This window comes from Pogona vitticeps, chromosome 2, assembly GCF_051106095.1.
Source record: "Pogona vitticeps strain Pit_001003342236 chromosome 2, PviZW2.1, whole genome shotgun sequence".
Taxonomy (NCBI): domain Eukaryota; kingdom Metazoa; phylum Chordata; class Lepidosauria; order Squamata; family Agamidae; genus Pogona; species Pogona vitticeps.
Window position 1 is genome coordinate 121,037,863 of NC_135784.1, and position 15,157 is coordinate 121,053,019.

Here is a 15,157-nt window from a genome sequence, read left to right on the forward strand (position 1 = left end):
GAGTAGAATAGGCATACTCTGCCACATTCTCACATTCCTGATAACAAGCCATTCTAACTCATTACCCATTATTCATTACACAACCTTACCTTAAAACACACATACACAAACTAAGCGTGTGCAGAACATAGGTTAAGAAATCATAGATTAAATGTGGCCCACACCCAAAACCATATTTTTAATCAAAACTACAAACAGTTAATGCAACAATTACACCAATGTCATCCTTCCTTTTAACACAATGAGCTTGTTTCCCAGGAGACATTGAACAAATGGAGAATTTGGCTAGCAAATGTAAACCGGCAAAATCTATGGATTGCAGTACAGACCATATTTGTCAAAACCTCCAGTTTCTGTCACTAAATAGCTAAAAAGATGCTCTCTCTCTCTCTTTTGCATTTCTGCCTCATAATGAGCATAAATGATCCATAAACTGAACTCTCCTGTATTATTCAGTTTCAAATTTATCAGTTCAGCTGGATTTCTGAGTATTTACCCCAGAACCTGCAATTTCCTGGTGATTTCTGGCTATAAGGCTAGAATGAGATTGACAAAAGTATATGACTGTGATTTTTTCCTCTTTCCTCAGTCTCAAACTTTTAGATCAACCATGATCACCTTTTGGATTGAACAAGGGGAAGAATGATGCATTTTCAGCCATGGAACCAGAACAGGGACAACTATGAGTTTGATCAATTTCCAGTACAGTTTTCTTAACTTTTTATATTTTTTTTCTGGAATTGGTTATATTTGCATTCATTTTTATTAGATTTATATATTACCAAATTAGGCTTCATGGGAATTTCCCCCTTCCTAATATAATAGATTATCTTCAGTTGAATGAAATCACACTGTGTTATTAAGTTTAATGACTGGGACTACAGTATATGAAAATATTAATATTTTCATGTAATCTATATTTTCACGGGAGTTTTTAATCTTGTTGGTTTTATTATGACTTTGATGAACTGTCCCAAGTTATAAGGAAGGCAGTGTGGATGAGAAACAAAAAGAAATGAAACATAAAACAAGGACATTTTCAAACAACATGTAATTTTGTACAACTGTGGCTGCCTTTCACATCCTTATCCAAATATCTTACCTTCCCCCACTCCTTCCAGATCATTAGTTTCTGTTAACATGGCACAATGGCTCTATCGCCTTTCTTTTCATTTACCAATTAGGTCTTAAAGGGAAGCCATGTTTAAAAATAAAATAAACCAAGTAAAACATTCACTTGCACTATTCACAGTTTTTTTAACTTTATTAGAATAATAGAATTACAGTTTGACATAAAATAACGAGCTTTTGCTAAACTCTGTAAAGCATTACATGCGTCTGCCATAAACAACCTCTATTATAGATTTAGGTCTTATTGCCACATCACTGCACTGACGTGCAATAAACATTCAACGTCATTTTTAAAAATTATCCCGGGAGTAAACAGAAACTGTCCTCTATAAGAGTGTATCATTATTTTCAAGGAAGACTTACTATTATTACATGGTTTAGCAAAGCACTGTAAAAAAAGCTACAGAGAGAATACCTTGTCTTCGATAAACTGTGCAATCAGATTTATACAGTATACTATTCACATAGACTAACAAACTAAGAGATGATATAATGCAGTCATTGCATAGCAAAAAAGCAGACTATTTAAGTAATATTCTCATCTAATGTGCAAAATGCAGACCAAAAGGTAGCAGAATGGATAACTAGGAAGGTAAAATGCCCTTAATGAACACACTAGATAAAACGCCAAAAATAACAAGATAAACAAATACCGAAGTTAAAGAGTTGTATTTTATTTTAATTTTTTTTTCTATACATTTATCTACACATAATACCAGAAGATAACACATCCTCTTTAGTAAGCTCCAGTCAGATTAGCTCATCAAGTTTAGACAGGACTAAATGGTAGACAATGAAGCATTAGTTTTAAAAAAAAGTTTTCTTTTCTAAAGAAAAAGTTAACTATTTTAATTTGTAGATACTAAGTGAGCAGCAATCTCTTGATTTATTGAGAAAGAGTATATAAAACATTGCCTGTAACATGTATAGATATCAAACTGACTATTAGCTAATTCGTTTGAAGGTCCATGTAGCATCATTGTTGTTGTTTAAATGCATTCACTACCATGTGTTATGGATTCTGAACCACTGTGCTAATACTTCCAAACATCCATCAGTGTCCGAACCGGTTTTGAAAATATCCATCTCCTAAATCTGATTAATATTATTTTCCTTAAATAAGTTCTCCGCAGAAATAAAATTGGCTAGATTTTTTTTTTTTGGAAGGGAGTACTTATAACTTGCAAAATGGACATCTTGTTTTTTTTAAAAGCCCTTACATATTTTTCCTACAAATATATTGCTACAGTAAAAATGAAGTGTAATAACTTACTCAATAAAATGTATTTTCCTGTACATTCTTTTGTGTATGTTTTTTCTGTATTTAATGCTACATATATTACATCACTTATCATTAACAGTTATGTATCAGCAAATATAGCAATAATATACAGATGACATTTGTCTTAAATATTTTTACCATTTTCCTACCAAATATAATTCCATATTTTAGTATTCACGCATTACCTGAGCATACCAGTCATTAGCCAAATAGTATACACTGGATGACAGTTTCAAACTGCAAGCTACTGTACAGATAGCCACTTTACAAATGAAAAATATTCCAAGCTCTCCACTTTGTCTTTTCCCCCCATTTTCAAATGCCACTGACTTTTTTTTTACTGCAGACTCTAAATATGTTCCTTCTTAGTATAACATATTAAGAGCTTTGAGAGGTGAACCCTACACAATATATTAAGAACATAAAAAAGTAAAAAAATGTACAATCTCATGCTGTATATTTACATAGATTCATTTAAATAATAGGTATTGTATTGTCTTTCTGTTAGCCATGTTTTTTTCAGTCTAAAGCTTTTAAATATACTGATTTATAAAATAATACATTCAACATATCTAGAGCTTCAAACAGTATTCTTGAGTGTTTTTCTTCCTAAATGAACCAAAAAAATCCCCAAACAAAAATAACCCCTGTAAATTATCCAAGTGTTGTTTTATCTAAGAGGTTGGAAGGATGGGATTAGAACTCTGTACTTAATGTGCAATAGGTTGATCTTATCAAGTCAAGTGACATTCTGATGCTCAAAATAAGACTGCAGTGAGAGCGTATTAAAGCATTCATTATCATTTAACAAATGTGCTATTCTGTGATCACCGGTACCCTTAGCAAGTAGGCTTTCTTTTATGTAAATAACATTATATACTTTCAAACTGGTGGCTGGGACTTTAGGCAAAAAAAGAAATCTAGGAAAAATATCGTATCTTCTGGAATCCACCACTTTGGAAAGATGTATATTCTATAAAAGAATTCAAAATAAGCAGCACTCCAAAAATGGAAAATACAATAGTTGTATGTGCAACATGAACATATATAAAGACAGCTTTACCTTCTATCATTTTGCATAAAAATATTTCTGTTCTGACATGTACAGCATCTTTTTATGGGGACATTCAGTAATTAGGCTGCCTGCAAATGGTTTGGATTGTGTACTTTTCCTTCTCTTCAGAGACACGGTTCAGAATCATGTGTCTACATCACGTTGTTACAGCCCTAGAGTACAGAGTTAATATCTTTTTCTATTATATATATGTATATATATAATATACTTTAACTTTATAAAATAAAGAGATCTCAATTTCTTTAAGACAGAGGCAATGAAGCAGATGGGAACCGCCACGTGTGTTTTAGAACCAAAAAGCAATTCCCAGTGCAAAAGAGACTGGACAAACTCTACAGTGGAATGGGGTTAGTGGGGAGGGGTTTGATCTTTCAGCTGGGGCTCTCTATTTAAATATGTTGCCCAGTAAACTAGATTAAAAATCCCAAAAAGCAGTGGAAAGGCTATTCTCGATAGTCGGTCAATTTTGCTGACGCTGTTAAACGTTTTCTTGGGTTCTGGAGGTTTCGTTTCCGGTTTCCCTTCTTTGGGCTCTATCGTTGCGCTTTTCGCAATGGTCGCAAGTCCAGGGTCCCTTGCGATATTAGGGGTGAAGCTGGTTGCTGTCGCTGGTGCTGTGAAGGAGTTGTTTTTCATAATGAGAGGATCCTTTATTTTCTTTGGCTAAGAATGACAATAATAATAGTTTAATAAAGCATAGATGTTAATCCAGCACATCTTTTCCACTGATTATAGTAGAACATCATACATTTACCAAGGCAAACTTGGTAGACAACAGATAACGTTTCTTTCATTTCTGGAGTGGAGAGGAGGAATGAGAGAGTTCCATTGGTTTTAGAGGTAAAAATGAATGGAAATTCAATGGAATGCCTTCTAAATGGGAAAAAAACCCCATCAATTTATTTCTCTTCAGTTTTGCTTTTCTTGTGTTTTAATCATAAAGTGCTGCTGGAATAGTATGCTATCTGAAAACATCACAGTAAGGTTAGAAGGAGGAGGGAGGCAGAGAAAAACATGGAAGTCGATGGATGTCCAGTCTGTACCCAGTCTATTCCCCAAACTGCCTAAGTAATACTCAAGCTCTGATAGCAATATTAGTACTTATTATCATCATCATCATTATTCTTGTATGAAATATTTGCAAAGGTTTCTTTCCACACTGACTCCAGAGATCACCCTGTCACTGTAGCAATAGAATCAAGAAGGTGTCCAGTTCTTTGAGCAGGCAAAGCTGAGACCCTTGATTTGCTTGCCATGTGGTACCACAGGCTCTACCTAAACACAACTTTGTGCACCTTACCGCGAAGTTGCTTCCTGTTCTTCCATCCAGCCACCATCACTGAGTCAGAATCCCCCCAGCCAGCTAGCAGTCACTATTAAACTGTCACTTTTACGGCCACACTTAACTGCCCTTGCATGAAAGCCACCACCATCAAGAACAGGGTTCATCAGAAGGCACTACCTACTGTATGTCTTGTTGCTTGCTCTGAGGAAGGAGTCCTACTGAGGGAGGGTGGGTGAGGTGAGCCCACAGAGCACCTCTGTCACCTACGTTTTGCCCAAAGCTCCAATACTATTTAAAGAGAGGAAAGCCAATTTTGAACAATATATAGTGCCATCATGGCATTTTTAGGAGTAACCTCAACCATAAAGGCTTCTTTTGGAGGTCTGACCTCTTCCTAAAATACAGCCCTTATGGGTATGATAGCCTCAGAAAGCCCGTTCTTCTACTAGTGCACCAGCAAATCCATTTTTTTAAAAAAAAAGCAAGACGAGGGAGCCAGTTCTCCTACCTCAAGAGGAGTAGCCTCTTTTACTGTCCCTGCAGGGAAGGCAGACAAGATGTCCTCACTATGCTTGGGCTGCCGTTGTCTCTGTCTGCAGATTCTCTTTGGTTTTTAATTGTGTGCAGAAGCAAATCAGGGTGCGGTCAGATGGCTGGAAGGACATGTGAGTGATTGGACCAGAAAGGATTACTTTGTAGGGAGTAATCTTCCTTAAAGCAATCCTTCTGTCTGCTAGAGAATCACTCCAGTCTGGCTGGAGGTTGAGAGTTCAGTTCCCCACTGTGCCTCCTCAACAGGGGCTGGACTCAATGATACATAGGGTTCCTTCCACTCTGCATTTCTAAGATGATGATGGTAATCATCATCATTATCATCATTTGAAAACCATTCAGATCAAAAGTGCTCTGGTTTGCTGATGATGACCTGATCTGCACTAGTTTTCAAGCTCATTTCTATTCTGACTTGTCTTCATTGCCGCCTAACATTTTCCATAACATGCTCTGCAGGAGCAGCTGGCAAATCCTGTCCACCCAGCATTTGGATAAGCAGAAAAGACTCCTTCTCAGGGAAGACCCATTTGCTGAAATCAATAGGATGTAGCAGTGCTGCTGCTGAACTCTGTTCTGACCAGATTTGGGACAAGATTCTTAGATTTCTCTTGGCTATACTGATTGATGGGCAAACCCCTGAGCACACTAATGCAGAAAGAGCAGGCACTTGCCCAGCACAGTTTGAGAAGCGGGATGTAGTGCAGTCAGTTATTGCGATGCTATTTTGAGCTGGAGGAGCACCACAACGTCCCTGAATGACTTCAAATGATAATCAAGATATTGGTGAGGGTGATAATGTTTGCAGACTAGAACCTATGCACTCTTCTGATTTGAACGAAACCTTTTCATAGCCAAACACAAACATTGTGGAAGTCAGTTCACAAAAATGTTTGGTTGTCTGGCACATGCCCTGCCCCTAATTTTCACACCCAGAAGGATATACATTGCTTGAAATCTTGTGATTCAGTGACACAGATGATAACTTGCTCCTAAATGTCCAAATTTTCCCTGCTGGAAAAGTCATATTTTATTGGTGTTTTTTGAGGGGTTTTAATCTTTTTATTGCTTTTTATATGGTTTTTGTTATATATCTGTTATATATCTGTTTACTTTACTTATTGTGAGCTACCCAGACTAGAGCATTGCACTAATAGAGTGGTATATATATATATATATATATATATATATATACTACCCATTAGTGGCTATATACCCATTAGTGTATACTCATATATAGTTATACACACACACACACACACACACACACACACACAAACACACACACACACACACACACACACACACACACACACACACACACTAATGGGCAGTATATATATACCACCCTATTAGTGCAATGCTCTAGGTCTGGGTAGCTCACAATAAGTAAAGTAAACAGATATATAACAAAAACCATACAAGAAGCAATAAAAGACTAAAACCCCTCAGAGACACCTATATATATATATAGTTATACCCATATATATATGGGTATAACTATATGAGTGGGGTGGTGTATTGCTGATAGCAATAGATGCTAAGCATGATCCTTCTATGGCTTCTAGATTGCGACCATAATTTCATAAAAACAAGCAATTGCTGAGTGCTGAACACACATATATGACTTTCTCCCTAGTTGCTGTCTGAAAAGAAGCTAAACTAAATGCCAATTTCAAATCAGTCTTAATTAAAGAACGGGCACTTCCATAAGCACTTAACCCCTGACATTAAATGCTTAGAGCTGGATTCTACCGCAGACACTTTTGGAAAACAGTGGCTTTCTTTGAGATGATCCAGGACTTCAGAGTTTATGGTCTAACCTGCAATCCAAAACAGACAGGGGTGGAGAAAGCATGGCTTGACAGATGGTGCTGGAGTGCATCTCTGAGCAGTCTTCACCACAGGTTAACTGGCTAGGGCTGATGGGAGCTGCAGGTCAGCAACCATCTGGAGGGGTGCACTTTGCCCTTCCTTGCTCTAATGAAATCCAGATATGGAGGCAAGCAAGCAGAAATCACAAGATTTCACATTTGGAGCACTATGTTTAGGATCAACTTGAAAGCCCAAGTACTTTTTTGCTCCATGGGTTCATTTGGCTCATATATGTAAACATATGTTATGTGAACATTTATATGGTTACCTTTTCAGGAACAACACTCTTGCCATCCCATGCATAACCTCTCTTTGTGAAGTAGTTCACTGTTGCAAATTCAATCAGTGCCGAGAAAACAAATGCATAACATACAGCTATGAACCAGTCCATAGCAGTGGCATAGGCCACCTTTGGAAGAGAATTTCTTGCACTGATGCTCAAGGTGGTCATGGTAAGCACAGTTGTCACCCCTATAAAGCAAAGAGAAAGACCAAATTGATGATTCAGGATCCAAATGGCTTATAAATGCCCAGTGGTGTATATTTAAGGTGGCTGATTCAAAGTTCTTTAAAGGGCGTGAAAATAGCATTGGATGCCTATAATCCTAGCTAGTGATCAGCAAGCAGCAATGGACTTTTTAAAACATTATTCTAGTGATGAACCATATGCTGGTCAACTATGGTTGTGCTGCTTAATCCACTTGATCTTGTGCATGTTTACTCAAAAAGAAATGCCAGTGTGTTCAATGGTGAATACTAGATACAACTTCACATAGAATGGAAGCCTGGGATCTCAGAGTATGCCCCCTGATGCATGATAGCCCTTCTGTGTCAATTTTTTTTCCTATCCTCTGATATAGATAACAGGAGGTAAAACTAAAACTGCAGCTAAACGAAAATGGGACATAGTTGCTGTTGCAGTTGCTGTGCAGAGTGTGATAGCTCCTCTGAGGTAACAGATCATGTGTCATTAAACTAGCAAACTGGCAAATATTTAATTGATTACTATGGGGGAGGTAATATTTTGATTTTCTGCATCAGGCATCAATGTATCTTAAGTGACCAAGTTATATATTACAAATAACTCAGCATTAGAAACTTTGATGTTAGTGGGAAGTATTAGTAGCAGTCTTGTAGTGCAGTGGTTAAAGTGCAGTACTGTGGTGAAGACTCTGCTCACAATCTGAGTTGGATCCCAGTGGGTTCAGGTAGCTAGCTCAAGCTTGACTTCCATACATCTGAGGTTGGAAAATTGAGTACCCCGCTTACTTGAGGAGGGCAATGAGTAGTCTACATAATTAAAAATTGTAAACCACCCAGAGAGTGCTTTAAGTGCTATTGGGCCATATGTAAGCAGTACCCTTTACTTTGCTTTTTGGTTTAATATGCCAGTAATGTGATACAGGCAGACCTACATGGCAGAGTAATTATATTTGTAAATGAAGTCTGTGCTCACTTCTAGTTGACCAATCATGACACAGAACAAGTTAATTTACAAGGTGCAGGAGGTGTGAAAAGCACCTACTGCTACAGGCATTCTCAGCATTCAGGAATTCCCTCTTCTGAAAGTGGACTATCTATAACATGCAATTTGATCTCCTGGCTGAAACCCAACCATGTTGCTATCGAGGGTGAGTGGAAGTTAGTTTGGTTGAGCTGATGTAATAATCATAACATGAAATGGAGGGATCTTTTCACTTCCAAATTTCACATCACATTCAGCAGCAATATTTCCAAGCTATTTTCTGGAGACTGAAAAAAGTCAGTTGCTAACAATTAAATAACAGAGTGGGCTGGGGTGGTACCACTGCAGTGCCATATTTTGCATTTTGAGCAGCAGTGTTCCTCACACACAATCTTGTTTTTAACTAGTCACCAAGCTTTTACTGAGAGTAAGAGGTCTGAATCTCTCTTCCATTGCTCACTGTAGCATTAAATCACATACTCACCAGTTACCTTGACAACTGCAGACATCTCATGTATTAAATCTCTGCTACAGTATATTTCCACTGTGTTGAGTGTTAACCAAAACATATGACAATCAGAAGAAATATCTTGCACCATCCATATTCAGATGCATTATTTATTGTTCCAGAGTGGAAATAATCTTACCATTCAGTTTTCAGCCATTCCTGTGCTTTTCAATTTGTGAAAGGGGGGGGGGAGGAATAGCTAGAGAGCTACAATCCTGCCCATAATTTGGCTGTCCAGTTAATCCTGGTGAGTTAAATAATTTTAACCACCCTCTAGCCATCCACAGAGTTGCACCAGTTATATGAAATATTAAGAGGTTTTCCTTCTCAGACATACACAAATGAAAAAAAAGAAAAGGAAAGGAAAAGGAAAATAGGTGATTTCTTTAAAAGACCAGCTCAGAAATTAGGTTAATGTACTGGTGAATTTACAACCGAGCAATTGTGCTTAGACAGCACATTATAGGATCTTGTGGATGCACAAGCAATATGTTCAGCTGCAAACCTGGGGCACCTTTCTTCCCATCTAACTTAGTGCAACAAAACGGTACTGTACAAAAATTGCTCCATGATTTGGCCAAGAGCAGAACAGGCAGGGAATAGAGTGTTTTACATCTTATGGATTTATCATACATGAGTTAATCTGTAAAAAGAGCAGGAATAGGATCTCTGGGTTCACAATCCAAGGAGAGTATTTCAGTTCCGTTCCTGAAAGCCAGTATTGTATCACTGTCACTTAAGCCTATCTGTGAGAGCTCAGTCTCGAGTCTCTGCATTAGAACAACAAACAGCCTAATGAACCACAGAAGCTAATGGGATTTGTGTCCCACAGAGTAGGGCCTTAATGTTTGGTGCTTCAGCTTAACTAAGCAATGGATCAAACGGTTCAAGTCTGACACCACAGCTAGTTAAGTTGTATGCCATTTCACTGTGCTTGCAATTTTCCCTGTTCTTCTCTGCTTTTGCTTCCATATGGAAGCAAAAGCAGAGACGATCCTTTCAGACACATTTAGAGGATCCTTTTAGACACATCAATTCAATATCATGAAAATTATTCAGGGATCTTCAGAACGATGTCACTTAGAAACAGAACCATCCATATTAGTCAAGGGGTGAGGCATGAGTCTGCAATGGGTCAAGGAGCCTGCAATTAAGGCTAACTTGTCGACTGATCTGTTCTGTATCAGCCTATTTGTTTCCAGAGAGATTGTTAATATGGATTGCTATGAAGCACCTGCCATCCTGCCTTTCTCTGTTTCTTAGTTTTTCTGAGTGGAAGTTTTTTTTTTTTCTGAGTTTGAGTTCATTATGGAACTCTTAATGAAGTATCAAGCCACAGAAAATACAAATTTGGAAAAAAATATTTTGTCAGTTTCTCAACAGTAAGGCATGGGGACACAAAAAAATAAAAAATAAAATGTGAAGCAAACATAGGGCCTGTTTCAGCTCTTATACTCTCCATGTGATTACAATTGTTTGGATGGAAGTCTTGCCCTGCTGATGTATCCTTTGCTGGACCTATCCTCATATTATGCATGCACTGGGGGCTTGTTAGCAGAGGGTTTTGTGAAACTGGTCCAGCTACTAGCTTATATAGGGTATTGTCAGTATGAATGCAAGGTGTACCAAAATGTTGGTATGTTCTAGTCTTCTTTGCAGCTGCCGCATTGTGTAACTGAAAGCTTACGAGCAGTCAAAACGGTTCTCTTAATAAAAGACACGTACCGAACACAGTTCTTGCTGGAACAGATTCTCTGTTGAGCCAAAAGGAGACCTGGGACAGAATCACTGTCATAATGCATGGTAGGTAAGTCTGAATGACAAAATAGCCAATCTTTCTCTTCAAATGGAAGTGAGTTGTCATTACAACATATTCTCCTGAAGATGAGAAAAATAGTAACAATGAAATATCAGTGAAGTTCCCTTGCAAATAACAGACATGTAGGATAAAATGCTGCAAATTCTTTTATATCAGAAACTGTTCAGGAACCATTTTCCCATATGATCTCTGTTTTTGCTACCACTAGTAAAGAAATTCAAGAAATATTAAGAACTCCAATTTCAGATTTATTTATTTTTTAAAGCAGTAACCTTACATTTAGGAAAAACAGATACGGTGAGGTTGCATGGAAACTGAAAACCCTCACACACACTGTTAAAGACACATGCATGCACACACACACAAGCCTTAAATTTTAAGATTTCATCAGCTGAATCTATCCTGCCAAGAGGTGTTGAGTCATATTCTCTCTTATCCCCATATTCTCTTTGGATGGATTTAGCCAGGAACTCTGGTTATCTTCCTCTCTCCTAGTGTGTGATGTAGTCGTATCAAACAAAACAGTCTCCTCTTGTGGCTTTCTGTCACAGAATCACTGAATTTCAGAGTTGGAAGGCACTTTGAAGAGAACGGTGGCAAAGTGGTCTGTTCTTTGCTCTTGACATACTCTAGAGTGGCTTGGATTGCACAGATTAAGCCACTCCTTCATTGTTTGTCACCACAGTGAAGGCTATTCATCTAGCCTATATAGGACTGGATGAACATAGGACATACATACCCTGTAGTCTATAAATGTAATGCAAATTGTCATGCATCTGCTGTGGTCATAGTACAAGCTGGTAGACTGGGCTCAGTTTGGGAGCCACAGTTATGTAAAACCAGGCATAGAAAGGAATGAGATGGCTGACTTTAAGGAGAGGAGACTTGTTCACATGTCTTTTTGGTCCCTACCTGCTCTATCATTTATAAGCCAGCCATGTGCCTTTTTTCTTTTTTGAAAGGCACTTGATCTTTAAGAATCATCTGTGGCCTTTGATCACAAGTTAATGGTTTCTTGTGACATGGCATTTTCCAGAAATTAAACAAGCATCTCATTTTTAGTGTCATCATTTGAGACTATTAGTTGAAATTTTAATATCTTGAGAATATCACATTCCTCAAGGCTCTAATAATGAAGCATTGCAGTCGGCAGTGACAGAACTGAAACAAAATAAATGTCAGCAGAAAAAAAAAGAAATGAACAGGTTTGAAATCAAATGAAAACCTCTGCCAGAATAAGAGCTGACATATAAAACGGCTTCTGTCCCTTTACAAAAAAAAATCACCTCAACCCAGCTGCAGACAGCAAAATAAAAAATAAAAAATGGCAGTCTTGGGTGATGATTCTGTTTATCCCATCCTGGATCATGCCCTGGACAGTCCTCTGCATTCAGTCATGTGAAACTGCCTAATACCCCACCCCCAACTTCCATTCAAGTCCATTTGTTTTGTTTGACAGCATTTTTTTCACACAGTTCACATTGACATAAATGGAAATGGCAGAAGACCAGCAAATCCTGACATATTCCCCTAGTGTTTCCCCCATAGCAGCTTTAAGAATTTAACACAGAGTGTCCTCCTTCCTGCTGTTCTTCAATGGTGACATTTCATTTCTGGGGTTAGTCCTACAGCTTGCCCAAATACAATTCAGGACGATCACAAAAATACTGTACTGTTCTTTCCATTGGGCCAATTAGTTCCTTTCATTTCTTTTTCACTTCCTTTGGATCTTCAAATATTTATTTACAATATTTTTAGCCGCACCATTGCCAGTGGCTTCTATAAATATATAAAATAACAGAATAAATCACTGATATACTTTGGTTTCTGACTTGTAAAACATTGCTCCCCTAATATATAAGTTTAAAAGATGTACATGCATGAGGCACATATATGCACAGTCTATTTCAGTTAGAAATGGGCACAAATCAGAAAAGAACTGTGATTTGTTTTGATTTGTGATTTGTCAAGATGATGAATGTATGAATTTACAATTTTTTTCCTGATGAATTGATTCATCAAACCCACATAAAATGCCCGCCAGCACCTGGAGAAACCAAATTCGCAAAACCTTCACCCAAATTGGTGAAGACTGGGTTTCAGACAGAGTGGGTCACCCCAGGAAAATGGCCTTTAGCAGCTGGCTTGGGGAAACCTAATCATCACCAGACTTGGAGGGACTGTAGAGGAGAGTCATGGGAAGCTTCTCTGAGATTTTGGTGTCTCTAGGTGCCTGTGGGGAACTTTCCTGTGGGACCCCTTTTGCGGGTATATAACTCAGACATCTCTAGGTGCCTTGGAGGCCATTTTATATCCAAACAAATTGACAAATCAAAAATTATTTTTAAAAATAATTGATTTCTATTCATTGGGGGCATTGATTGGTATGAATATGACTCAAATTATCAATTTTGGAATGAATTTGGTGGTTCCTTTTTTAAAATTAATGCCCAGCTCTAATTTCAATATTTCAAATACAAACTCAGCAGAGCTCTTCCCTGCTCTATTCCTTGCATCTCCTAACGGGGATGATTGCTATAAGTGAGCCTTATACATACAAGACACATGCATTCAATAATCTGAGTAAGGCATTTTTTAAAAACCCTGTGTTCTCTGCATATAAGGGGGTGGAGTCTGCGTTAGCCCTGCCTCCTCAAACACTGCTTTCAACACATGACAGGGATTATCTGAAGAGGGAAGGCTGTTTGATCTATGTAAATTCCTCTTTTCAGCTACACCATGAATAAACTGGGTAGCTGGCTTCTGTGGAGGATCTATATGGGTAGAGATAGGAGAATATTATCACCTCCCACTGTTCAGACTGTGTCACAGCATGAGGGAGAGGATGAGACTACTACACTTATCTCACCATATGTGAAAAGCAGTTTGAAAATGTTTGAGCGAGCTGAGTGCATGATGTTGTCCCAGGATTTATCCCAGATTATATGTATGTTTGCATGTTTGCAGATGAATAAGGAGAGAGAGATGGGGGAGAGAGGGAGGGAGGGGCAGAGTGATGCCATTTTCTTTCTACCAGATATGTTTTCTCTTACTCTTTTACTGGTTCTGTTCTCTTAACAGATTTCGATTTACTTCTGATGAGGGCTTCGCCAGCCCTTCACAATGATCCAGTTCTCTGTTTCTTCAAAATTTAGTTCTCTAACATTGTTCCTTCTTTAATATGAGTGCTTTTCCTGTTAACTTTCTGTTTTTACTCTTTTGTTTTGTTCTTTACCATTTTGTGCAAACAACTTGTGCAGAACTTGGCACTAATCATAAATAACAGTGATTAATGGCTTTTAAGCCATTATGTTAATTTTGTTTTGATATCTTTGCAAATTGGAATTCTCTTTTTTTTTTCTGCCTGAGCTGCCTCATTTCTGACAGCACTGACAAAATGCTGCAAATAGTGACTTGAATGTTAACTATGTTCTTTCCATTAAGATTATACTTCTGTTTGGAAAGCAAGTAGGCGGACCATTAAAAGATCCCTCATAAGTAACTTCTTTGGATGGAAATAGCAGTTCGCTTACAGACTCCTGAAGATGGAGGCAACTGCATAAGGTGTTATGTCTTAAAGAGTTGCCACTCTCTTACAAGCTTATTGAGTTCATTACTGACAAACAAGCAATATGAACTGGGGAAAATATATTACCTTGGTTTGGCCCACAGACTGAAGCCATAAAATATATTAGCTACTTTTCCTGTTGGGGTGATTTGTTTTGCTTTATTGATTATTCAGTCCAGACAGCAGTATGAGATCTTATTCATGCCTCCCTCACATCATTTCTTCCTGGTTCATTTTCCCAGATGTGTGCAAAATAAACTTATATGATTGCTTTAATTACCCAGGGCTAAATCATATTATTAGTTCCAACTAGCATAAAACCATCAAATGAATAGCTTTTATCAACACTTGTGTAAGCCCTGTGGATTAAAGGGGTATACACTGGGTAAGACAAACTATTAGATTTAGATCCTAGTGTTTAAATGGCAGGTTATAGATAGCCATACAACTTTGCACTAAGTTCTGTTCCTATAGCTGAGTGCCATTGGTTGTGTGGGTTTGTTTTAGACCTTGTTCTTTAGGCAGGCTGTCCCTCCTGTCATCACTTGAATTTTTTTTTTCTTTTTCCCCATCTTGAACTATATACCTTTTTTTTATCAT

At 37.8% G+C, this 15,157-nt stretch overlaps 1 protein-coding gene across 3 annotated transcripts in view; it reads right to left on the reverse strand.

Annotated features, from left to right (window-relative positions):
- Window positions 1-1,245: 1,245 nt before the first annotated feature.
- GABRA1 (gamma-aminobutyric acid type A receptor subunit alpha1) overlaps window positions 1,246-15,157 on the reverse strand; it is a 54,657-nt gene continuing 40,745 nt past the window's right edge. For all 3 annotated transcript variants that reach the window (XM_020808384.3, XM_020808385.3, XM_020808383.3), the window contains exons 8-10: window positions 10,896-11,048; window positions 7,466-7,668; window positions 1,246-4,151 (exon numbers count right to left, since the gene is read on the reverse strand). In XM_020808384.3, the coding sequence (XP_020664043.1) occupies window positions 3,837-4,151; window positions 7,466-7,668; window positions 10,896-11,048 (671 nt within the window). In that variant the 3' untranslated portion in view covers window positions 1,246-3,836. The remainder of the gene's footprint in view (window positions 4,152-7,465; window positions 7,669-10,895; window positions 11,049-15,157) is intronic.